The 26,203-nt window shown below is 39.0% G+C and overlaps 1 protein-coding gene across 14 annotated transcripts in view; it reads right to left on the reverse strand.

Annotated features, from left to right (window-relative positions):
* LTBP1 (latent transforming growth factor beta binding protein 1) overlaps positions 1 to 26,203 on the reverse strand; it is a 446,965-nt gene that overhangs the window by 48,305 nt on the left and 372,457 nt on the right. For 8 of the 14 annotated variants that reach the window (XM_050754120.1, XM_050754119.1, XM_050754124.1 and 5 more), the window contains 2 exons: positions 9,317 to 9,442; positions 4,446 to 4,589 (listed from right to left, as the gene is read on the reverse strand). In XM_050754120.1, the coding sequence (XP_050610077.1) occupies positions 4,446 to 4,589; positions 9,317 to 9,442 (270 nt within the window). The remainder of the gene's footprint in view (positions 1 to 4,445; positions 4,590 to 9,316; positions 9,443 to 26,203) is intronic. The other 6 variants (XM_050754125.1, XM_050754123.1, XM_050754134.1 and 3 more) reach the window with 1 other exon arrangement.

The following is a 26,203-nucleotide window of genomic DNA, read 5'->3' on the forward strand; positions in this document are numbered from 1 at the left end:
CATATAAGTAACAGTTGACTCCAAAGCAGATAAAATATCTCAGGAGAAAAACATAAATAAGAAGAGAGCTAAGCATGCAACTGCCTGGGATGTTATTATTTAAGGAATGGGCAGGAGAAGAGGAACCTGAGAATGGAAAAGACTAGTCCAAGAGGCAGGAGAATGCAGGGAACAGTAATGTCATGAAATCAGTCACAAGGCAAAGATGGGGGAGAAGATGAAAAACCAGTGTCAAATGTTTCAGAAGATGACTCTGGGATGAGACTAAAGAGTTTAGTATATAGAAGCTCACTGATGGCTCACTTAGATGAAAAGTCAGAGGGCCTAATTTCAGTGCACTGAAGGTCAAATGGAAGATGGTTCTGTTGAGGCAGGGGAATATGGATGTCCTTTCAGAGTCCAGGGGTCAAGATGGTGACAGATATCAGATGGTGATACTGCAGGGGACTTTCTTTTTGATTTATTTTTGTATTTGCCAATTTTCTATGATTAATGTGTATTATCTTAATAATGAAAAACAAAATGAAAAAAGCCAATTTTGAGAAGAATTTGATGCCTTGGTGTCCTCAGCCCTAAAAGTAGAAATGGTGCAGTGGGAAGATCCCTGAGTTGGGTTCCTGAACCAATTCTGCCATTCATGAGCTATATAACCTTAAGAATAACATTTAAGATGTTTCTCTGGGCCTCAGTGTCTTTACCTATAAATAAAAAAAATTCAGCTGGAAAATCACTAAGGTGGTTTCTAAATGCAGAAGTCTAGGATATAGTTCATGATGTGGGAATAAGATCTCAAATGTATTAGCGAAAACTGATATTTAAAGAAACCCTATGATAAACTGTTGAGTAAAGTGAAGAATTACTTTATAATACAACTAATCACCCCAACCTATATGCTTTATACTTTCTGATTGTGTTTGCTTTTCTTAAAGTGAAGAATACCTGTATGGATTATAATATGTACTTTTTTCATTGTGCTCTTTTCATTATACCTTCTGTTTTAAAAATAAGATTCCGTTCCTACCACAGAACTTCCTCTGTACACCAATCAAGGAAGAGAACAGCATTTTGTGGGTAAGGTCTGAAGGCTGCAGTTGCCAAGATTAAATATTTACTGCTTCCCTTAGAGTGCCCAAAGACATAAAGTTTTTATTGAGCAATTATCACAGGCACTAAGGAAATAATAGCATCAGACTATATTTTATATCCATACCTCCTTAAATGTGATGAGTGGCCTGGTATGGACATTTTTTTAGTTACTTCTTTTTCAGATGCTTTTAGGCAATGCACAGCAATGTAAATTAGTGGCCAAAGTCCCAGGCAGTAAAAAACATTAAGGCAGACCTAAAAAATACATATGTGGGAAGCAAGAAAGTTTAGAAATAAAAACCCTAGGGCATGAGCATTCCAAAGTACCTTAAAGGTTCATCTGGGACAATACCCTGCTGGAAGTGGGTGCTCTTCTGCCAGTGGGTATCCCACCTGTTCTTGGATGCCTCTGCGGGAAGCACTCCAGTATTTTGTGAGGCTGCTTTTTGCTGACTAGCTCTTGTTAGTTATTGGAAAGCTCTTCCGGCTACTGACCTGAAATCTGCTTTCCTAATATCCTACGCCATAGCCCTAGTGCTGTCTTCAGTATGATACCACATCAGATTATCATGCTACTGCTCATTGTTGGAATATAGATTGTCCTGGGGGAGTTTTACAGCTGAATAAAAATGTGATAGCCAATGCTGGAAATCTACCTTCCCCTTCCTAAGCACTTTTCAGGAAGGATGAGATCTCAGCTTCAGTATATTATATATATAATGAAATTAATTTGAATTCTAGTCTAAAAACTTTTATTTATATTTGGCCTAAAATGTTTTTTTCTATGGAATAGCAGATTCTTTTACTGTACAGGGTACAAACTCTCTTAACTGGCCAACATTTAACCAACTTGCTGTGTTAACTGATGTTTTCTTGCCCTCTGTAAAATACCATTGCTGATGCTCACGGAAGGGAGAATGCTCAGAGCCGGACGGCTATTGCAGAGGTCCTCTTTTGGAGGACCTCTTGCAGAGGTCCACACACTTCTGCTCCTATAGGCTGCGCAGTATGCAAACCAAGACTCACCTAGGTATATACTCAAACATTCTGTGTCAGTGTATTCATTATTGTACTTACATAATTTAACATTACATCAACCAGTACAATATGAATGTGACTAGAAGAGCTGTTTCTAGGGCAAGTTAAAGCTTTAGAAAGATTCGATAAAGTTGATTTAGTAAAAGAAATGCTATCAAATTAGGTGTGGACAAGACAAGTGTAAAAAATTGAGAAAAACTGTAAAAATCTAGAGGGATTTTTACGTTCGTTTGCTTTGGAAAAGGCTTTAGATTCTCCGTTCTACAAAGAAAGTGTAAGTAACACATAACAGATGGGGTTTATGCGGGATAGCCACACAAACTCCACAAATGAACCTCTACACAGAAAAAGACCATAGCCTTTCTCTTCAAAGATTGGTGCATGAATGTACTTTTTTTTTTTTTTTTTCTTTTGAGACAGTCTGGCTCTGTCGCTCAGGCTGGAGTGCAGTGGTGTGATCTCAACTCACTGCAACCTCGCCTCACGTGTTCAAGTGATTCCCGTGCCTCTGCCTTACTGATTACAAACATATGCCACCACGCCGGGCTAATTTTTGTATTTTTAGTAGAGATAGGGTTTCACCTTGTTGGCCAGGCTGGTTTAGAACTCCTGGCCTCAAGTGATCTGCCTGCCTCGGCCTCCCAAAGTGCTGGGATTACAGGCGTGAGCCACCGCACCGGGCCAAATGTACTTATATCCTTTGAGTTAAAAATTAGACTTAGAAGATGTTACCTTTTTATGATTTCCAGTTTTTAATCACCTTTTTCAAATAATTGATCAATTACTGGCTCTGATGAAATCAGACAGAAGGCTTCTGCTGAAGTTTATGGCTAAACTCAGTCTCTCAGGATACTGCTAGAAATTTTTTTTAAATGAAGACTGTCATAAGACAGTCTTAAGACTCCATACAATCAAAGTTCACCAACAACTATACAAATTGAGGCATGATAAAAGTAAAAGCTGCCAGGAGCTATACAAATGAATAAGCTCAACTAGTTACTGGTTGGGATCCAACAATTATCTTTTTATCTTCCTCTACAGAGTGTAATCGTTGGACTATCCTGCATTTTTTCACTTAACATTGTATCACATATGTTTATCTTTATCATGACTATCTAAGCATCACCTAGGCCATTTAATGGCTATATATTATGACATATGAATTAACTCATTCAAAATTACACTATAGGTGAGGTGCTACCCTATGGAACCAAGCAAAAATAAGAAAAAGACAGTTACTTAACCAATTCTGTTAGTGGTCAACCAGATTTTTCTGTTTTTTGGTTTGTTTTTTGCTATTGTAGATCCAATTAAAATGAAAAGTCTCTTCTTTATGGAATATGTATTGTTGTGGTGGTCACTAGAATGAAGAGAAATCCTGTCACCAGTAATAACTTATCTCTTCTCTTTCACAAAGTTTTTGAATTACAGTCTGTTCATTTAATTCTGTACCCTTCACCTTTCTATATTTAATAACTGAGGAAATATGTGTGGGTGAAAATATTTTTATATTTCATTTCCTATTACTTGCAAAGACAGCTATTTTACACAGAACAAGTGTACCCTCCAGAGGAGTAGTGAAAGCTATTATCGAAGCATGGATAACACTGATTGAGAAAGAAAAAAAATGGTCTATGTTTCATTTTACTTGGCTCTCAAAGGACCATTTGGGCCTTTGCTTTCCCTAAAATACAACCAAGCTATAGCTACATGGCACAAACTAAAAGGGTGATTGGGAAGTTGATTAATTTATCTGGAAAACAGTCCAACTCTCTATTTCAGTTTGCACAGTGATGACACAGCCTAAATCAAATTTTAAGTGAACGCAAACATAGCCACTCTCTAGGCCAAATTCTGGAAAAACACCTTAAGAATTCCAAGTGGAGGTCTTTGTAGATCCTAAGAGGCCTATATGTTGCTTTTAATTTAGAGAAGTGTCAAGACACATTTCTCTAAGGGCCAAGAACGTATGGAGGATTATGCAACTTAATGAGATGGTGCCATATTAAATCCTGAGCTGATAGCTCTTTAAGTTTTAAGCAATCCCCAGCAAATGTCCTCATCATTTTGGATCCTTTACCTTACTGGAGGCATCTCTGGTTTGGATAGAACATTAGAGGCCATCTAGCCCAAAGAGTCATCATCCACATCTTGATTCCACTGACAAGGCAGGCACAGAAGAACATGGAAGCTTCCAGAGACAGCACTGTGTCAGGACATCTGGCTAATTATCTCACTCTCAGCATTTATCCCAAAGCTGTGTGGGTGCAGGTCTTTGAGAGGAGCCTGCCATTCCCTTGCACAGTGTCACTGGGACTTACCTGTGGAGGTCCGGGAGCGGCACTGCCCAGTCATGGGGCTGTACTCTTGATTTTCATCAGCACACACGCACAGGAAGGACCCTTCCACGTTTTCACAGAAGGCTTCACCACACACCCCACTGAGCAGTTCACATTCATTCACATCTGGAAAAGGGAGCACAGGCCAAGTGAGATGTGTGCCTCATTCATGACAGCTCTCTATTTTACCAGCTGTGCCAGGGCTAATAGTGTCTTGCTGAAAAGCAGGCGATCCCCAGAGAGCAGTCAAACCCCTTCTGCTCTTTCAGGGAAGGGGCTCTTTAAGGTAGAGCTGTCAGATTTGGTCTGGACGAAAGGACTATGAAAATTCAAGACAATTCTCAATTTAGTTTTTTTGTTTTGTTTTGTTTTTTGTTTTTTGAGATGGAGGCTTGTTCTGTCGCTCAGGCTGGAGTGCAATGGAACGATCTCGGCTCACTACAAGCTGCGCCTCCTGGGTTCACGCCATTCTCCTGCCTCAGCCTCTCGAGTAGCTGGGACTACAGGCGCCCGCCACCACAACCAGCTAATTTATTTTGTATTTTAAGTAGAGACGGGGTTTCACCGTGTTAGCCAGGATGGTCTCGATCTCCTAACCTCGTGATCCACCCGCCTTGGCCTCCAAAGGGGTTACAGGAGTCAGCCACTGTGCCTGGCCAATTCCCAATTTAGTTTTAAAGGACACCCTGGAATTGTACTGCAAACCTAGTATGTGCCCACTGACCATCTAGTTTTATCATTCCTGACTTTTCAACATAATGAAATCTTAAATGACCCAACACTCTACTCTCAGTTTTTTTTTTTTTTTTTTTTTTTTTTGAGATGGAGTCTCATTCTGTCGCCCAGGCTGGAGTGCAGTGGCCCGATCTTGGCTCACTTGCAGCCTCTGTCTCCTGGGTTCAAGTGATTCTTCTGCCTCAGCCTCCTGAGTAGCTGGGATTATAGGCATGAACCACCATGCCCAGCTAATTTTTGTATTTTTAGTAGAGACAGGATGTCACCATGTTGGCCAGTTTGATCATGAACTCCCGACTTCAAGTGATCCGCCTGCCTCAGCCTCCCAAAGTGCTGGGATTACAGGTGTGAACCACTATGCCTGGCCTACTCTCAGTTCTTAATTCGAGCAAAGTTAGAATCACTGATACTTCAGTAACCACAGAATTAAGTTCATTTAAAAAGCTTTAAAAATATACTTAAATATCTGAAAATACAGGTATTTCTCTGGTAGCCAAAGCATCCATAATTATCAACAGAATTCAGATTACATATTCCTTTGAGAAATGAAGGAGAGATCCCTATAGACACTCATCAGGCTACATTAATCATTCATGTGAAACAAATTGGTCCAATAACTAATCACTGATCTCATGATGCCTTTTCAAATTCTGTTGATGTCCCACTGTGTAATTTCTATTTTGCTAAATGTTTTTCTTCTGTACTTAAATATACATAATTAAAATACAGTCAAGGAATCTCAGTGACAAGTACACTTTATTCAACATTTTGCAAGTACACAGCCCTAAAGAAAGGCTAATTTTATGTTTGATCTTGTCCAGTAGTGCTTTTTACCCTCTTTCCTCCTACAACATTTTATTTATGAGTATCCAGTTCAGCAAAGCACCTGAATTAAAGTCTGAAATGCTCACATGTCTTATGCATTAAACATGTACAAACAATAGCTTTCATGAGCATACTTTGAGATGGTTTATACAAAGTTAAAAATTTGAGCAATTATCTAAATCATTCCAGAAAAAAAATCATCCTTTCACCTGGTATACCCAGTTAATTGGACAAAAAGCTTATATATCTTGACTTATTTGGATAATTACTTCAGTTTTCCATTTCATTTGTATATAAAGAGATATAAATCCAATGAACTGGTTTCACTTGTGAAAAATACCATAACATAAAGTAAAGCAGAGTTGAAATATTTAATCAACCTAGACAGTCATATTGAGACCAGAAAAACTTAAGAAATTGCCAGTTCACATTTATCAATTTTAGGTAAATGTTCAGTGGAACTTTGTACTTTCCAACATGTATTATTGATGTGGCTAATAAACTCTATCTCATCAGACTGCAATAATTCAATCAAGAAATATTTCCTAGCTTACTTCTGTGGGGCAGGCCTGTACGGCCTGTATGTGAGGAAGCAATGACGAGCCAGCAGTCCCAACTCCTGCCTTCATGGAGCTTATAGTTGAGTTAGGGAAATTAACAAATAATTGTACACGCTTCAGTGAGTGTGAGGAGTGAAAAGTTCAGACTCAGTGAAAGCATGGAACAGCAGATCTTAAATGTGGGAGTGGGTTAGAGAAATGATACTGGAGCAAATAGCTGAAGGATGAGTAGGTGATAATGGGGGAGGTGCTGACTCATCCCTGTAGCTCTACAGAACACACAGGGTAAAGTGCATATCATAGGTGCTCAGTAAATATTTTTGAAAGAATAAATACAAATACAAATAAAATGACATTTGTTGAGTTCACCAAAATGATAACAAATATTCCTTCTCTAAAGGTGGTGTTTCGTGTGCCAAGCTGAAATGTCAGCATGGGTTTAGTGTGCTCATCCAGCTGGTTAGAAATGAACATTAAGCAGCCGGGCGTGGTGGCTCACACCTGTAATCCCAGCACTTTGGGAGCCTGAGATGGGTGGATCACGAGGTCAGGAGATCAAGACCATCCTGGATAACATGGTGAAACCCTGTCTGTACTAAAAATACAAAAAATTAGCTGGGCATGGTGGTGGGTGCCTGTAGTCCCAGTTGTTCAGGAGGCTGAGGCAGGAGAATGGTGTGAACCAGGGAGGCGGAGCTTGCAGTGAGCCAAGATTGCACCACTGCACCCCAGCCTGGGTGACAGAGCAAGACTCTGTCTCAAGGAAAAAAAAAAAAAAAAGAAGAAATGAACATTAAGCAAGGGCTCTGGAGCTATGTGGACTCGAGACAGCCGACATGGTTTCCAGATATGGTTCAACATCTGATATTTAAACAGTTGGCTGTTAAACAAAATTTACTGAGCACCTACAATAAGCCAAGCATCGTGCCCTGCCCAGGGAGAAGCGAGAAAGTTTTCAATCATTTAGAGGTTATAGCCTTGCAGAAGGGGGCTGCAGGTGGTGTACCCATTATTAAATTATTCCCCCAAAGGTTATAAGTGCTGTAATAGAATTTGCTGAAGGTGCTCTGGAAGCAGAGGTCACAGCTCAGCTTGACAGCGAGGGATGGGGCAGGTATGGTGTCTGGAAGATGACACTGAACCTCAGTCTTCCAGAATGAGTGAGAAAAATCCAGGGCTCAGGGAAGGAGAGGTCAGGAGGATATTCCCAGCAGAAGGAGTGAACGACAGTCAAATAATTGCACAGTGACATGGGCAACCACAACCAATCGGACGTTGCTGGAACCAACAGGTGAAGAAGGAAGTGGCGAAGCTAAGATGAAAAGTAGGGGCCACATCACAAGACCCATCTGGTGAAAATACTATGCAAATGTCAAACAACTATATTTTGGTGGAAAGGTGGCTAAAGCAGGAGTTTGAACTAAGATTAGGATAGTCTTAGCTATATTATTAAATAACTATGTCTTGTTGTGAATAATTCTTGAATAATTATCTATGTTTTTGACTAGCTACTGCTTATGCATGAAACCATAGATTTGTACATAATTTTTGGTTGGGAATTAACTGAATTTCATTAATTCCACAAAAGCAGTTATTATTCAAGTGACATTATCATTAAACCTTGAAAATTTTATTTTCCAAGTTTAATATGGATGGCAAATGAATTAAATGTTTTAACTGCAAATTTTCAAACCAAATAGGTATTGACTCCTCAAGTTCCATCTGCCATGTAGTGAACATGGCTATTTTTCTCTAAGAATAAAGAAAAAGAAAAGTCTTGCTATCTATAAAGTCTCGAATTTGATAACTTTTCTTCTCCTTCCCATTTAATTGCTCTAATTGCAAATATGTTTCATAATGAGTTTGACGTGAAGAAATCACATCTTGTCAGACAATGAATACAAATTATTTTCTGTGTGAGCATTTGTTGGACCATATTCCAGGACATCTGATGATATTCAAGATTCCTTCCAGCCCTGTCAATCCCGGAACAGACTGAGGAAATACAGTTGCACAATTCAAAGCATCCTTTTACAGGTATCATTCCTGGACACTGAAGCTCCTGGCAATACTTTGCCTTAAATGCACTAAGGGGGTGCATTTAAAAGACAGACAATCTATACCACACACCAGACTCTACTTCCTGTGCCGAAGGGAGTCTAGAGTTCTGCATACTCAGTTAAGAGTTTAAACAGATGTTCTTGTTAAAATTCATTTAAATGTAAAGTCATACTTTTATATTTCTTACTGTCCCTAACAATTTCAGAAGCCATAGGATTTTTTTTTTTTTTGAGACAGGGTCTTGCTCTGTTGCCCAAGCTGGTGTGCAGTGGCAAGATCAGGCTTACTGCAGCCTCAAACTCCTGGGCACATGAGATCCTCCCACCTCAGCCTCCCAAGTAGTTGGGACTACAGGCATCCACCATCAAGCTTGGCTAATGTTTTTGAAATTTTTATTCATACAGAAAATATCTCACCATGTTACCCAGGCTGGTCTCAAACTCCTGGCCTCAAGCAATTCTCCAACCTTGGCCTCCCAAGTGCTGGGGTTACAAGTGTGAGCCATGCACCCAGCCAACATAGGATATTTTTGCACACCCTCAAATTGTATGACAAAATCAAATTGTGATAAAGCTCTACCCAAATTACCTGCTTAAAAGCTCCTGTAGTTCACTGTGATTTCTTTTCCCTAGGGACATGTGAAACACGTTGGGAAAAAATCTAAAAACTCACCCACACACCCTTGCCCATCCTGTGGGGCTTGAAAGCCCTGATAACAGAGGCAGCGGAAGGAGCCAGCTGTATTGTCACAAAACCCGTGACTGTCACAAACAGTGTTGTTTACACATTCATCAATATCTGCAAAAAAGACATGGAACATCAGACACAAAACAAACACAGGCTGACAAACACCAGATATTAATGGATAAACAGAGGCACTCAACACATCCCGATTAGTGTGTGATGATGAGATGAACATGTTTACACAGAAAACAGCTTTTAAAACATTTTACATATAAATAAAATGTTTTGATGAAAATGATTTAACAGTCAAAATATTGGTTTCTATGAAAAAAACATTTACTACTTTTCCTTAGGAAATGTTTTTAGACTGAAATGACTGCTGCAAGTGCCATGCCCAGTATTACCTAAATGTTTTCAACTCTTGATTGCCAAGGAGCCTTATATTCCTACAGAGAAAATATGTGAAAATATTGTCACTTGTTTGAGTTGCAGTAAATGCTAATAGTATTTGCATCTGATAGTTACAGGTGGAAATGAGCAATGTTTTACTTAACCTTGTGGATAACATTGATCCAGACTACACAACATCCTCAGGAAGTCAAGAGAGTCTGATGAAGTCAGCAGGGTAGTCAGTCAGTCCCAGTGCCATAAGAAAACATTTTATGCCACCAATTTACAACCACTCAAGGTCCTAACCCTGCAGGCTGCTCCAGCTGATTGGCTGACTCGCCAATTCATTTTGTTCTCCACAAACCTGATGAGAGTGACCTTGTTGCCTTTTTTTCTCATTAATAAAAATGTTCTTATAAAAGTGATGCCTCAATTGTAAAGTTACAACAGACTTTTAGATAGAATTCTTCTTTATCCTTACAGTTACTAATTTCCTTCTCCCTTCTTTCCTTCCTGTTCTCCTTGGGCACTGCCACATCTCACACCACCCATTGCCTGGTACTCTGCTCTCTCTGCCCCGGACTTAACAGTCATGCCACATGTAAGTTTTTGGAGAAACAATTAAGAAAATGTTAATGACAGCATCGAAATATATGTGAAGAAGATTGCACTTTTATGTTCAAATAATGAAATCAGATAACAAATGTTAAAGAAAATGACAAGTCCAAGTTCACTTGACAGAGTTTAGTTTGGGGATAGTATAAAATTGGGCATTTTCTTATTTATTTTATTTATTTATTTATTTATTTATTTATTTATTTATTTATTTATTTTTGAGACAGAGTCTCACTCTGTCGCCCAGGCTAGAGTGCAGTGTTGCAATCTCGGCTCACTGCAAGCTCCACCTCCCCTGGGTTCAGGCCATTCTCCTGCCTCAGCCTCCCGAGTAGCTGGGAGTACAGGCGCTAACCACCACGCCCGGCTCATTTTTTGTATTTTTAGTAGAGACGGGGTTTCACCATGTTAGCCAGGATGGTCTCGATCTCCTGACCTCGTGATCTGCCTGCCTTGGCCTCCCAAAGTGCTGGGATTACAGGTGTGAGCCACCGCGCCCGGCCACATTTTCTCTTTTAAACTTTATTTTCCCAACTCAAAACAAACAAAAAACCTAAGTCCCTTCTCATTTCTGGGCGGGGCTCCTTCTCCCACCCAGACCAGTCTCTGCCTCACAGTCCCACCTGCTCATATTTCTCCGACATCTCCAGTTATTCCTCCCCTGGATCCCACCCTCACTGCCTTCAAAAATGTCACAATTGCTTGAAAATCGCTTTCACCTGATCATATCATCGCCCATTGTGCTTTTCTTCTCCTTGGGCATTGCCACATCTCACACCACCCATCGCCTGGTACTCTGTTCTCTCTGCCCCTGGGCTTAACAGTCATGCCAAAATGTAAGTTTTTGGAGAAACAATTAAGAAAATGTAATGACAGCATCCAAATATATGTGGAGAAGATTGTACTTCTATGTCCAAATAATGAAAGCAGGTAACAAATGCTAAAGACAATGACAAGTTCAATTTCACTTGACAGAATTTAGTTTGGGGGGAATTAAACTTTTTGTATCACTGCAAAATATCTCAAAGGATTGTCTATACTCATTGTCTTTATTTCCTATTACAGTCTATCTGTAAATGGAAATAATAGTATCAATATGAATAATATTAATAATATTGGTAAGTTTCTACAATTACTGGGAACATTAAACAAAATAACACATACAAAGTGCTTTGAAGACTGCCTGGCATGTAACGTAGGGAGGCATTCAACACAGTACACGTCAACTTTATTATTATTATTACTACTATTGTTCTTCTTTCTCCTCCCCCTCCTCTTCCTCAATGGCCTACAATCTTACTTCCTAACTCTTTATCCCACTGAGACTCCTATGAGAAAAAGCACCAATGACCAGCTCATCATTAAATCTCATGATCATCTTCTGGTCAGTCACCCCAGACCTCCAAGTCAGGGTGAATGCCCACTCCTTGAACACTCTCCTCCCACGTTCAGTGACAGAATGTTCTTCTTGTTCTACCTTGAGCTTGTCCTTGTCCTCTGGCAGCCTGAAGGTGGGTGTCTGCCAAGGCTCTGGCCCTCCCTGAAATCTGCTATGTGCTTGGCACTCCCCTCCTTCACCCTTCCCACACTCTCCCAGTTTCAATGACCATGCTCTTTGGGATAAATCCTCCATCCTCCTCTCCATCCAAGATTCTTCTCTGGAGCACATTTCTTTCTTTCTTTTTTTGAGACGGAGTCTCGCTCTGTCGCCCAGGCTGGAGTGCAGTGGCACGATCTTGGCTCACTGCAAACTCCACCTATCGGGGTCACACCATTCTCCTGCCTCAGCCTCGCAAGTAGCTGGGACTACAGGCGCTCGCCATCACGCCTGGCTAATTTTTTTTGTATTTTTAGTAGAAATGGGGTGCAAGCACATTTCTTAATCATTTCCATTGGATCTTCTGCCATGAACTTAAACTTATCAAGCCTAGCTGTATTCACTGTCTTCCTACTAAACTCCATTTCCTGACTTTGGTGACTTGAATTGAAAAATCAGTGAAGCCTGGTGCGGTGGTTCACGCCTGTAATCCCAGCACTTTGGGAGGCCAAGGTGGGCAGATCACCTGAGGTCGGGAGTTCGAGACCAGCCTGAACAACTTGGAGAAACCCCGCATCTACTAAAAATATAAAATAGCAGAGCATGGTGGAACATGACTGTAATCCCAGCTACTTGGGAGGCTGAGGCAGGAGAATTGCTTGAACCTGGGAGGCAGAGGTCGCAGTGAGCCGAGATCACGCCACTGCACTCTAGACTGGGCCGCAAGAGCGAAACTCGGTCTCAAAAAAAAAAAAAAAAAAGACAAATCAATGAAATTATTTCCAATCTAAAAAATGAATCTCCGTTACAACACTAAACACAAAAAAGACACTCAATAAATCTGTTCTGATTGATTTTCAATGTCAGCATGAGGCTGAGATCACAATTTATTTGCTGATCACAACTGTGAGGAGGAACTGCATCAGGTCACGAAATCATTTAACACAGGCCACTGATAATTGTAGACTTTCTGAGATAGGCATACGTCAAAGAGATTATTTATATTATTCATTGAACCACAGGATTTAAGGGCTGGAAAGAAACTCGGAAATGCTAAAATTACCACTTACATACTGATGATTTCCCAGTCTCTCTCATAAATTTACCTCTGTCCTTTAGAACCACTTATCTAATACCTATTGGATATATTCATAACAAATGAATTTATTATCACTCCCCTCCTCATCTCAACTCCGTTTCTCCTATTTCCTTCATCAGCAAATCCAATCTGTCACCTAAGCCAGAACTCTTCATATCACCCTTCGCTTTCTCCTATTCTCTGTCCTTCCCTGTCATGCCGTCTTTACTACCATTCCTGATACTCACACTCTTGGCGGGTCATCTCCCCATCTCCAGTCTTGCCTCCCTCCCTCTATCCATTCTCCACCTAAGACTGCCAATGTGCTCTCTGCAAAATGCAAACTCACCAGTACCATTCCCTTCCTCAGAGTGTTCAGAATCTCTTCTTGGCTAAAGGGTAACCATACTCCTTAGCAGGGCATGGACCACCCTTCCTCATCTGCCTCCTGCCTGTATGTCTGGCCACAGTTTCCAGACAACCTCGTTCCCAGTTTGCACTCTGGCTCAATTAGCATACTAGAGGTCTCTGAAAGCCTCTAATTTTAATTAGTGACTTCATTAGTGAGCTGTTTCCCTTAATAGGTATGTTTTCCTCAGAAAAAGGAAGAAGGAAGTCCACAAAATAAGAGAAGGAAATGTTAAGAAACGAAGACTAAGAAGCACTTTCCTAAAAATGCAAAACCAAAAACTGAAGAATATATCTGAAAAATATATTTTAATTTTTTAAATAAATTTGATTTTTCATGGACTTGGTGATACTCCTTCCGTCTCTGGAATCTCCATGCCACCCCTTTCTCCTGGACTTACTCAGAAATGCCTTTTGGCCTTTCAGGAGTCAGCCCAAGGGACACCTCCTCTGCAGCACCTTCTTTACTCCACGAGCAGATCTCAGGGCCTCTCCCCTCTGCTCCCACAGCATTCTGTGCCACTGCTGTGCTTATTGAGGGCTATTTCTCAGGGTGGGGAACCTTTAACTTGACCTCACCAGCAACTTACTTCCCTACTAAAACGAGTGGAAGGATAGCAAAGGAGGAGAAAGAGAAGGTATGTACCAGAAACCTGGTGGCTTTTCAGTCCAGATTCTTGAAGGAAAATCTCTTGCTTTCCTTTTTGTTAATTCTATGCAATTATAGCAGATGATGATTTCTTGTTACCATGCACAGGAACCAAATAATTGACCTGAAGGTGAACAAGCCCCAAGCCGGTTATGAATTACTGGGCGTCTTGCAGTCTCAGACTTACTGTAACAGTGATTAACCGAGAAAGTTTAGATGAGCAATATTTTGGATTTGAATGAATAGGAAAAAATAACGTGGAATGCCTGCTGGAAACTAGCTCTTCAGCAACTAATATTTTATAAAAATGATATAATGTAACTCTCAGCAGTTTCATGTTTTCAACAATGAGGTGAGGTAATAGCTTAATAAGAGGACAACATTTGTTTCACTTTAATGACCGCTACAAGAAAAAACATTATTTCATTCGAATTTTCTTTGACGATGTGAGCTCTCTGAGATATTTTTCCAGTTAGTCCTGTATATACATACCATGAAAAGAACTGCTACAATTAAGAGTAATTCTAGAGAAATAAAGCTAAATGTTAAGAAAATTCATTACATTAGAGTAGAAGTCCCAGCAAGACTAAATGAACAAGTGAAAGCCATCCTTTTTTGCTAAAGTTGAATTTGGAAGATGAAACTATATTACTATATGTTTTCACTTAATGAAGGGTGATTCTGTTAAAACTACTGAAGCAATTTTGCTTAGGTATCTGTAAGGGCCATGCATGATATCATCGGTAATACTATCCAACGGGTTAGTGATTACAGGCGTGATTTGTCTAGTGATGAACTGTCAATTGTCAATCCAGAAAAATCAGGTGTGGTATTACAAAAATTGCTGAATCATCATGCTGATTCATTTGCTATTTATACTTTACTGAAGAAGGTAGATATAAATATTGATATTTGAATGGAAATAAAGTCAAGAAAGAATTACACACACCAACGAGAATCGATCCCTGATGTGAATTTCCCAATAAAAAATTACATAAACGTCAGAAAGAAAAATAGAACATAGTTCTGGGTGACAGGGACTACCAGCGGCTCGTTTAAAAAGTAGCAATGTTGTCAATGACTAACAGACCCATACTTTCGAGGGTCTTTATGGATCTACTTGGCAGATCCATTTTCCTTGTCCATATGCTTTTTACTTAAGACATTTTCTCAATGAATCAAAAGTTTTTAAAAACCTACTGATTGTATTCAGAGAGTCTACATATGAGGGAACTCAAACCCATGCACTCCCGAATTCTCAAATAAAGGTGTAAGGCCAGACACCTGTGTCACCTTCTCATTTACGTAAAGTGAACTATGAAATAAAGAACAAGTATAGAAAGAAGGCAGGGTTTTCTAAAAGAGGTTGGGGTCACGTAAACCTTAAGAACCAAAAAATTAAAATTGTTTTAATTTTAAGAACTCAATGCTAAAATTCATAACGAATCTCAACGGTTCCATTAGGTGTCTTGTATTACATGCAGAAAAGTCTATGTGTATCTGCATATATTCTGAAAACTATGTATATTGGAGAGGAAGGGGTATTTGTGTCTATTTCATTGGTAAAATGATTTGGTGTTCTTTTTTTCAGATATATTCTTCAGTTTTTGGTTTTGCATTTTTAGGAAAGTGCTTCTTCATTTTAGTTTCTCAACATTTGCTTCTCTTATTTTGTTGACCTCCTTCTTCCTTATTCTGAGCAAAACATACTCACCTATTAGGGGAAGCAGCTCACTAATGAGCTTTCCTTCTGCCACCAGGATGCTCCAGAGAAGTGGATAGTGGGAATGGGAGTGTCATTTTTTTGGTAATGGATAATTCATAGGAAAATCTCCACAGCTACTGCAGAGTTGTGAAGAAATGGCCTTCCTGTCTTAGAACATTTTTAGATGAATCATATGGTCCATTTTGACTTAAAGGAAACCTGAAGATTATCCAGTTCAACCTCTTCATTTTAATAACCAGAAAACTGAGGGCTAGAAAGGGGAAGTGACTTGCCTCAAGGTTACACAGTTAGTTAGTGGGAGAGCTGGCAGAGGAACAGGGCCTGGTCAGAGAACAATCCTCTGAATCTGTTTGTGGTTCTAGCCATCACATTCTCTTAACCTGTCACCATGATGATGGTTTTATAAGGTTGGTCCTAAATGGTGAAGAGAACTAACCAAACTGTGAGCCCAACAAGCACACTGGAGTTTGTCCACTACGAAGATGGAGGTCAGAACACACCATCTGTTACTCTTTGACTCATCAGCTACTGGCTTCCAGTTTTAACAAGTCTTCTTGTCCTTAAATAAGACTTAGGCATCTTTGTCCTTTAATACAAGAGATATCACCATACTTGAAATCTAGATACTAGAGCTACTGTGGGTCATGAAGAGGATATTTTTGTAGGAGACCCTTGGAAGAAAGCACATCAGGCACCCATGGTTGCAAGTCTCAGGAGGTCCCAGGACTTAGACGGGACCATGCCTAGCAACAGTGTTCCTGGATCTCTTCATAAGAGGAAAATGGCCCACTATTTTAGCTCAGAACTTTCTAACCAACTGGAATTGGTTAAGTATTTGGTGCCAGAATCTTAGGAAAACAGATCCAAAGAAAAGGGGCTTACACTGGAAATGCAGCCCTCACACTCCTTTCTGAAAGGAACGGAAGCCGGCTAGGAGAGAGTAAATCTCAGCCAAGAAGTGGGATTGAAAGATGTTAAACCAGCTGAATAGCTGCCCAAAAGAATTTTAAAATGGCATGGCTGCTGGCCCACAAGCGATTAAGGTCTCTCTCACAGCACAGGAGGGAAGCCAGCATTAAGCAGAAGATGAGCACAAGGCCTAAAGAAAGAAAATAAAATTTAGCCAATAGGAAATTAAAAACTGGATTTGGAGATGGTCCAGACAATACAATAGGATATGGAAAGATCCTTTTAAAAAAGGTCCACTGAGGTCTGGCAACATCGACAAGGCTGGGGAATATAGCCCATATGTGTTATGGAAAATAACTTTGTTCTAGGAGATGGGAATAGGCCAGAAACAGCAGACGACGTCCCTGGGCTGAGTCTGACTACCATGCTATACCTTGACAGAGAAGGGCAGGAAGAAAACACGAGGACCTTGATGGTCACCAGTCTGTTTTGAAAGCTAGCAGCCTAAGATAAGCAATAAGAAATGACATAGGTAACAAGTTGTTTGAAATTCAACTTTCCCATAACTGCCTTCTAGAAAAGAAGGCTGGCCAATGAGACATCTTTTTTTTTTTTTTTCTAGCATGGAGATGTACTACTTTCAAAAAAATTTACTTATTTATTTATTTTAGAGACAGAGTCTCACTCTGTTGCCCACACTAGAGAGCAGTGCCATGATCATAGCTCACTGCAGCCTCAACTTCCTAGGCTCAAGCAATCCTCCTACCTCAGCCTCTCAAATAGCTGGGACCACAGGTATGTGCTACCATGCCTGGCATTTTTTTTTTTTTTTTAATTTTTAGTAGAGATGAGGTCTCATTATGTTGCCCAGGCTGATCTCAAACTCCCGGGCTCAAGTGATCCTCCCACCTTGGCCAACCAGTGCTGGGATTACAGGTGTGAGCCACCACACCCAGCCTACTTAAATTATTCTGTAAAAATTACCCAGACAAGCCTCAATCCTATATTCCAGAGAAACTAAACCATGCTCCATTTTTGTCAACCACTATGTAGACAACAGGTATTCACCATCTATAGTTAAAGACATCCTAATGGAAACCATCCTAAAAATCACATATATCATCCTAGTTACCCAAAAATATGGGAGTCATCCTTGATTACTGCTCCACATCCAGTCACCACATCCTTCTGATTTTATCTTTTGGTTATATCTCCAGTCTCTCCTTTCCTCTCCAACCTTATTCAAGGACACATTATCTTTCACTCGAATTCCTGCAATGGCTTCCAAACTGAGTTTTGTGTTTTCAGATACTCACTGAAGACCCCAAATTCATCTCCCACAATGATAGAATAATTTACCTACTGAAATAGTCCAATCAAATAGTTCTCTGCTTAAACCTCTTCAGTTTTCTTCCATGGGTAACGGCATAAAGGCCTTTGCCACATGCTGTCTGAGCTTGCCCACACTTGGGTGCTCAAGTTATTTGCTTTTCCATCTGGCCCTTGCCCCTGCATCACCTTCTTTCCCTCTCTGTTGGATCATTCCATAATTTTTACTCCTTTTTAACAGGCCAAGGTTCTTGACCTATCTACACATGCTGTGTTTACTCCATCAGTTCTCATTCATTCTTGAGTGGCTCCTGAATACAAGATCACTGAAACTGCACCTGATAAGGTCACTATTTTGTAAAACCCAAAGGATTCTTCTTGTTCTCTTAGTAGAGCTCTCAGTAGTATTCAATGCAGTTGACCACTCTCTCCTTCTTGAAGAACTCTTTTCCCTTGGATTCTATAGTACCATATCCTCCTGTGTTTCCTCTTACTCCCTGGACTACTGTAAGAGGGTTTCTTTTACTTGACCCCTACATGTTGGAGTTTCTCAGAGCTTAGTTCTAGACCTTCTTTTTTTCTCATTCTATGATCTCTCTTGGTGGCCTCACCCATTCTGATGGTTTCCAATACGGTCTAGATCTGATGATTTCCAGTTTTTATCTCCAGACTAGACCTCTCTTCTGAACATTAGAATTAACTTGATCCAATTCCCTATGGGACACACCCACATGGATATTTCACAGGCAGCTCTAATTTAGTATAACCAAATCACTCTGTTGATCTTTACAAAAAAACTGCTTCTTTTTTTTTTTCTTTTTCTCCTTCTTTTTCTTTTTCTTTTTTTTTTTTTTTTTTTTTTTTTTTTTTTTTTTTTTACCATGTCAGCAAATAGTGCCACCAAATACCAACTTGCTAAAGCCAGGACTTACGACCTCGAATCTTCAACAGTTCTTCTCCTCCATGTCCTATATCTGGTTCAACTCTGTGTTCTAATCTAGCACTAGGCTCTCTCTCCAAAGCATTTTTTGAGTCATTCATTTCTCTCCATCACGTTGCCACTGCTCTAGCCTGAGCTACCAATATGTCTGGCCTGAGCTATTATAACAATATCCTAGAAGATATCCTGAGTTTTCTCCTGCTCCTCTAATCCCACTGCCAAAAAGCAACCTGGAAAACAGAAACACTGTACTTAAAAAAATATAAATTACTGAATTGAATCAAATAAAAGACTCCACTCATTATAAAGAACACAATCATTTTCTGTACCACTAAGAAAGAAAAAAAAACTCTACAAATTGAACTATTTTGTACTGCTTTTTAAAAATCACTTCAACTGTAGGAAGTGCCCTAGTATTAAAGGTGAAAAAATGTGCATCTTTTCAGAAAGAGGAAATACAGTATATCATTGTCCTGCTCCGAATCTATCAGTCTATTTCAGTTACACTTAGAATAACACCCAAACTCTTTACATTTCCTGTGGGAAGTTGCAAATTCTGTTCCTGCCTCCCCAGCCCTACCCTTGCTGAGCCTCTCTCTCCCATCTGAGTACTAATGAGGCCCAACCCTGCTCAGCTTTCAAGATCAGATGAGAGATGTATTTAGGGATGGCTATAGATTACACCTCCTCTCTCAGGGCCAGGCATGGCCTTTTCCACTCCCTTGAGCGCACCAAGTTCTCTGTCTCAGAGGCTTTGCCCTGAGCTCAGCTCAAACGCTGTTTCTTTAGAGAGATCCTTTAGTCAAAACAGTTTTCCCTCCTCCTCCCTCTCATTAATCCTATTCTTCCCTTCATACTAGTGTAATTTGTGGTCATATACCTTTTGGAAAGCTTATTTGTTTACTGCTTGTTCCCTGCATATGCAGGTCCCAGATGGCAGAACCCATGTCTGTTTTGCTCATTGATGTATTGTCCATAGTCTAGAATAAGGTCTGGCACATAATAGGTATGCAATGGATACTTGTTTGGTGCAAGCAAGCAAGTCCTCTGCAATCCAGCCCTTTGCCTACCTCTTCAGCGATACCTTACACAGTATATCACTTTTCCCCTCACATGTTCAACCAAAACTAATTTACTTACAGTGTCCCTAATCCTATGCAATATTTCATGTTTCCAAATCTTTGCTTGTGGCATTTATTCTGCACACTCCCTCCTATTGCATCTATGTTATAGTTTTCACCGAGATAACTTTCATCTGTCCTCCAAGCCCTTTAGGGCTCAGTGGGAGACTCCTGGAAGCTTTCTTGACCCAACCTTATGCTGAAAAATGTGTCTACTCATACAACCTCTTGTTGTCCCTCCATAAATATTTATGAAGACTCTAAAAAGATGAAACATCACCAAAACCACAGCACAGAACAAAGAACCACTACAGCAATGGAGCTGGGCTCGAAAAATAATTGGTGACCCAGCCAATTATCATCTCACTCAACAGCAATGGTTACATTAAAGCTGCATGGAAGGTAGTTTTAAAAATGGGATTTACAATGTAGGAATTTGTATTAGAAATTATCAAAGGCAGGCTTGAAAAGCTCTTCAGAAGGAAGATAACAAAATGATGAGCAAGAAAATGTTTAGGCCAGGCACAAGGGCTTACGCCCGTAATCCTAGCACTTCGGGAGGCCGAGATGGGCAGATCACCTGAGGTCAGGAGTTCGAGACCAACCTGGCCAACATGGTGAAACTTTAACAAAAATACAAAAATTAACCAGGCGTGGAGGTGGGTACCTGTGATCCCAGCTACTTGAGAAGCTGAGGTAGGAGAACCACTTGAACCCTGGAGGCGGAGGTTGTAGTGAGCAGAGATCACACCATTGCACTCCAGCCTGGGAGACGAAAGTGAAACTCCGTCTTTAAAAAAAAAAAAAAAAAAAAGCAGCCGGGCGCAGTGGCTCACGCCTGTAATCCCAGCACTTTGGGAGGCCGAGGCGGGCGGATCATGAGGTCAGGAGATCGAGACCATCCTGGCTAACACGGTGAAACCCCATCTCTACTAAAAATACAAAAAAATTAGCCGGGTGTGGTGGTGGGCGCCTGTAGTCCCAGCTACTCGGGAGGCTGAGGAAGGAGAATGGCGTGAACCTGGGAGGCTGAGCTTGCAGTGAGCCTAGATCGCGCCACTGCACTCTAGCCTGGGCGACAGAGCAAGACTCCGTCTCAAAAAAAAAAAAAAAAAAAAAAAAAAAAGTTCAATTTTATATTTTAGATGTATGAAAGACTTAAATATAAAATAACACCATAAGAGATAAAATACTATAAGAAATACAGATAAATACACAAAAGTGATTACAACAGAATAGGAAAATAACAAAGAGCAGTTAAAAAAAATAAAAGCACTATAAAATTAAAAGGCAAATTAAAGAATGAGGGAACTATCTGTAAAACATTGATAAATGATTATTATATTTAATACACATAATCAGTTAGAAAACACTAATATTCTACCTCAGGCAAAAAAAAGAAAACATTGTCAGAAGAAAGTAGCTAGATATGCAGGTGGTCAGCCTCATTGATAATAAATGCAAGTTGGCCAGGTACGGTGGCTCACGCCTGTAAAATCCCAGCACTTTGGGAGGCCGAGGTGGGCAGATCACAAGGTCAGGAGATCGAGACCATCCTGGCTGGTCTATATACATACACACATTGTTTTCAAGCAGACAAGGACTATTTACTAAAATTCATAATATTTGGTGCCATAACAAATTTCAAGGATTGAAGTCATTTAGAGTATATTCTCTGGCCATAGTGGTTTTAAGGAAGAAATCAGTAACAAAAAGTTAACCAGAAAATACCCAAACATCTGGATATTAAGCAAAACACTTCTAAATAATTCATTGGTCAAAGGAAAAAAATGACAATGAACTTTAGAAATATTTTATGTAAATAACAAAATACAACATATCAAAACTTGTGGATTCAGATAAAGTCATTCTTAGAAATAAATCTATACCTATAAATACAAACATTAGAAGACTGATAATCTAATGATTATCAGTCTTCTAATGTATTAGATTGCAGTGAGCAAAGATAATGAGCAAAGATAATTATTAAGTATTCACTAAGTATACATTAAGTGCAGTGATAAGTATTCATTGCATATCATTATTAAGATCTACTTCAAGTAGTTAGAAATAAAGACAATTTAAACCCCAAAATGTAAATATAAAAAATATAGAAAAAATAATAGATATAAAAGGAAAAATTAATAAAAGAGAAAACAAAGAAAAAAAAATCAACAAAAGTTGTTTCTTTGAAATGACTAATAACCCTAGGAAAACTGATCAAGGGTGAAACAGAAGCACAAATTACTGAAATTTTAAAAAAGACATCACTACATATATACAGAGAAGAGGATATTATAAATAACTTTGTGTAAATAAACATGGAATTTTACCTAAATGGATAAATTCCTCGAAAAACAAAACTCACTGAAATTGACATGAAAAGTCAAAAGCCTGAATATTATTTTATCTACTAATGAAATCTTAACTGCAATTTAAAAACTTTTATAACGCATAGGCACAAAAACAAAATAAAGCAAAAACAAACATTCCAGGCACAAATGACCTTACTGGTGAATTCTTCAAAGATTTTTTTTTTTTTTTTGAGACCATGATAGAGAAAACATGAGTCCAGAAAAGCAAAGCAACAAAATAGATATTGTCTGGGTCCCTGAATTATAGACCTATATTATCAGTCCTAGATTACTGAAGCTTAGACTGCTATAAGGAAAACAAATTTTTATCTTATTTTAAAATCCAGTCAGCGTAATTCACCACATTAACATAATAAAGAAGAAAATAACATAATTATTTCAATAGATGCAGAAAAATCACCTGTTAAAATTCAAAACCAAGCATGATAAAGAACATTAGCAAACCAGATATATAAGGGAACTTCTTTATCTGATAAAGAATATCTATTAAGAAAAAAAAAAAACTTATGGCAAGCATCATATTAAATGTCTTCACTGCTGATATCAGGAAAGAGACAAGCAAGCTGTCACCAATTCTAGTCAACATTGCAGTAGAGGTCCTAGACAGTACAGTAAGACATGAAAAGGAAATAAAAATATGCTTATCAGAAGAGAAGGAATAAAACTAGCATTACTTACACAACATAATTGTATATGTAGGAGATGCAAAGAAATCTGCATATAAACTGCTAGAATTAACAAGTAGATTTAGCAAGGTCATGGATACAAGTTCAATGTACAATAATCAAATTTAGCTCTATATACTAGTAACAAACAATTATAAGGGTAAAAAAAAATTTAATACCATTCACAACCACATGCAAATATTGAAGACCTAGGAATAAGTCTTAAATAGTATAATAACAATAAAAAATAAATAAAAAAAAAGCTATGCAAGACTTTATACAAAAATCTGCAACAAAACACTAAGACAAACGAAAGAAACCCTAATAGAGGGGTGTGTCGTATTCACAGATTAGATGACTCAATACTGTAAAATGCCAACCCTCCCCAAATTCATCTATTGATTCAACTCAATTCCAATCAAAATCCCAGCAGAGTTTTGTAAAAATTGATCACCCGATTATAACATTTATATAGAAATGCAAAGGGCCAAGAATAGCTGTGACAATCTCAAGAACAGAAGTAAAGAATTTAGAATTGACAGCACAAAACATTAAAATTCATTATAAAGCTACTGTAACTAAGACAATGTACTATTGGTACAAAGATAAACCTATTAAATAATATGAATAATACAGAAATATATTCATACACATCTGACCCCATGGTTAATAAAAAAGTTTCAGATTAGTGGGAAAAAGGCACTCTTTTCAATAAATAGTGATGACCTAATTTGATGTCCATTTAGGAAATGAAGAAATCTTGACCCCTATTTCTCACCATATGCAAAAAAGTTTCAGGGGCCTTACAAATCCAAATTTAAAATGTAAAACAATAAAGCTTTTAGAAGACAACATAACTACCTTAATGACTTTAGGGTTTGCAAAGATTCTGGACATAAAAATACTGATCTGAAATAAAATAATTAAAACACTGGACTTCATTAAAATTAACAACTTGAGTTCACCTGAAGTTGCCTTAAAATAGTTGTTTTGAGCACTTCAGTTTGAAGAAGTTTGTTACGCAGAATCAGACAACAGAAACAATATCCAAAGAGCCAATAAGGGTATGACAAGTTGTTAAAGCTATATCTTCACAAGGGAAACACAAATTGAGACCATAACGAGATACCTTTACTCAGTATAGTGAAACCTTAAGAGGAATGACAATACCAATTATTGACAATAATGTGGATCTGAGACTCCTACCTTTTGCTGGTAGCAGTGTAAACTGGTACTCTGAAAAACCGGCCATATATATGCAAGTGAAACATACATATATTCCATGACCCAGAAATTACACTTCTTAGTGATATCCAAGAGAAATTAGTGATTATGCCCACTAAAAGTCACGTTCAAGAATATTGACAGGAAGTGTATTCACAACAGCCTCACACAGGAAGCAAGCCAAATGACCATTAACAGCAGAATGGATACATAATGTAGTATACAATGAAATACTATATAGCAATGAAAATAAATGGACTACTACATATGACAAGACAGATGAAACTTGCAAATATAATGTAGCATAAAAGAAGCCAGACACAAAGGAGTACATATTATGATTACATGTAGCTAATGTTCAAAACCAGGTGATATGGTTTGGCTGTGTCCCCACCCAAAATCCTACCTTGAATTGTAATCCCCAAAATCCCCACATGTCAAGGGCAGGACCAGGTGGAGGCAAGTGGATCATGGGAGCGGTTTCCCCAATGCTGTTCTCATGATAGTGAGTGAGTCTCATGAGATCTGATGATTTTATAAGTGTCTGACATTTTCCCCGCTTGCACTCACTCCATCCTGCCACCCTGTAAAGAAGGTACCTGCTCCTCCTTTGCCTTCCACCATGACTGTAAGTTTCCTGAGGCCTCCCCAGCAATGAATGGTGAGTTAATAAAACCTCTTTCCTTTATACATTATCCAGTCTTGGGTATTTCTTCATAGCAGTGTGAGAACAGACTAATACACCAGGCAGAACGAATCTACAGTAACGAAGTCAGGATAGTGGTAAGTGCTACGTCTGAGTATTGGATATGAGGGTGGGGAATAATCACGAGGAAGTTTGAGGGAGGTTCAGGGGGCTGGTTACCAGGTATGCTCACTATAAATGCTTGTCAAGCGGTTGCCTTATGATATAGGCACTTTTCTACACGCAATTTATTTTTATTTTATTTATTTTTATTTATTTTTTTGAGATGGAGTCTCGCTCTTGTTGCCCAGGCTAGAGTGCAGTGGTGCCATCTCAGCTCACTGCAACCTCCACCTTCCAGTTTCCAGTAATTCTCCTGCCTCAGCCTCCCAAGTAGCTGAGATTACAGGCGCCCACCACCATACCCAGCTAATTTTTGTATTTTCAGTAGAGACGGGATTTCACCATGTTGGTCAGGGTGGTCTCAAACTGGTGACCTTGTGATCCACCCAACTCAGCCTCCCAAAGTGCTGGGATTACAGGTGTGAATCACTGCGCCCAGTCCTCACATGCATTTTAAATACCAACTTGAATGTTTACTGGAAAAAAAAGAGATAATCCACACTGCTGCATTTCCTGGTTAGACTCGCTTACCATTTCAAAATCTAACTTTGCTTTTCTATTTCCCATGGGTTAGAGGTATTGTGGCATATGCATTAGACTGAAATATTAAGGCACTCTGAGTAGTCATCTTGACCACCACTTCCTATCTGCTTATTGTAAGACATTCTAATACCCTATAACTTATTTTTCTCCAAATGCAAAATGAAGTCAAGCTACTTTTTTTAAAATGGGAATATAAGCAAAAATAAGAAACATATGTAATCTAATATATCTTTCCTTAAAAACTCAACTCCATTTGTACATGACCCACTCTATGTCATGGGAGTTATTTGAATCCTCTGTCTTCAGTATTCTACTGTTCTTCAGTCTTGTAGAACGTGATGGAGAATTATTATGGAATTAAAAAAAATCATTTTCTTAGAATTACAACAGCATTGTTACGTATTCAGAACAGAATGCAATCCTAGTAATAATTCTAAGATATCAGGCTTTGGAATTATGAATGTTTTTAAAAATAATAGAAGACAGAAGTAAGTCCTATTTCATGTTCAAAATATAGGTCATAGTTTACTGCAAAGCATTCATAAGGAGACACAGGGT

This window comes from Macaca thibetana, chromosome 13 (assembly GCF_024542745.1).
Source record: "Macaca thibetana thibetana isolate TM-01 chromosome 13, ASM2454274v1, whole genome shotgun sequence".
In the NCBI taxonomy this organism is placed as follows: Eukaryota; Metazoa; Chordata; class Mammalia; order Primates; family Cercopithecidae; genus Macaca; species Macaca thibetana.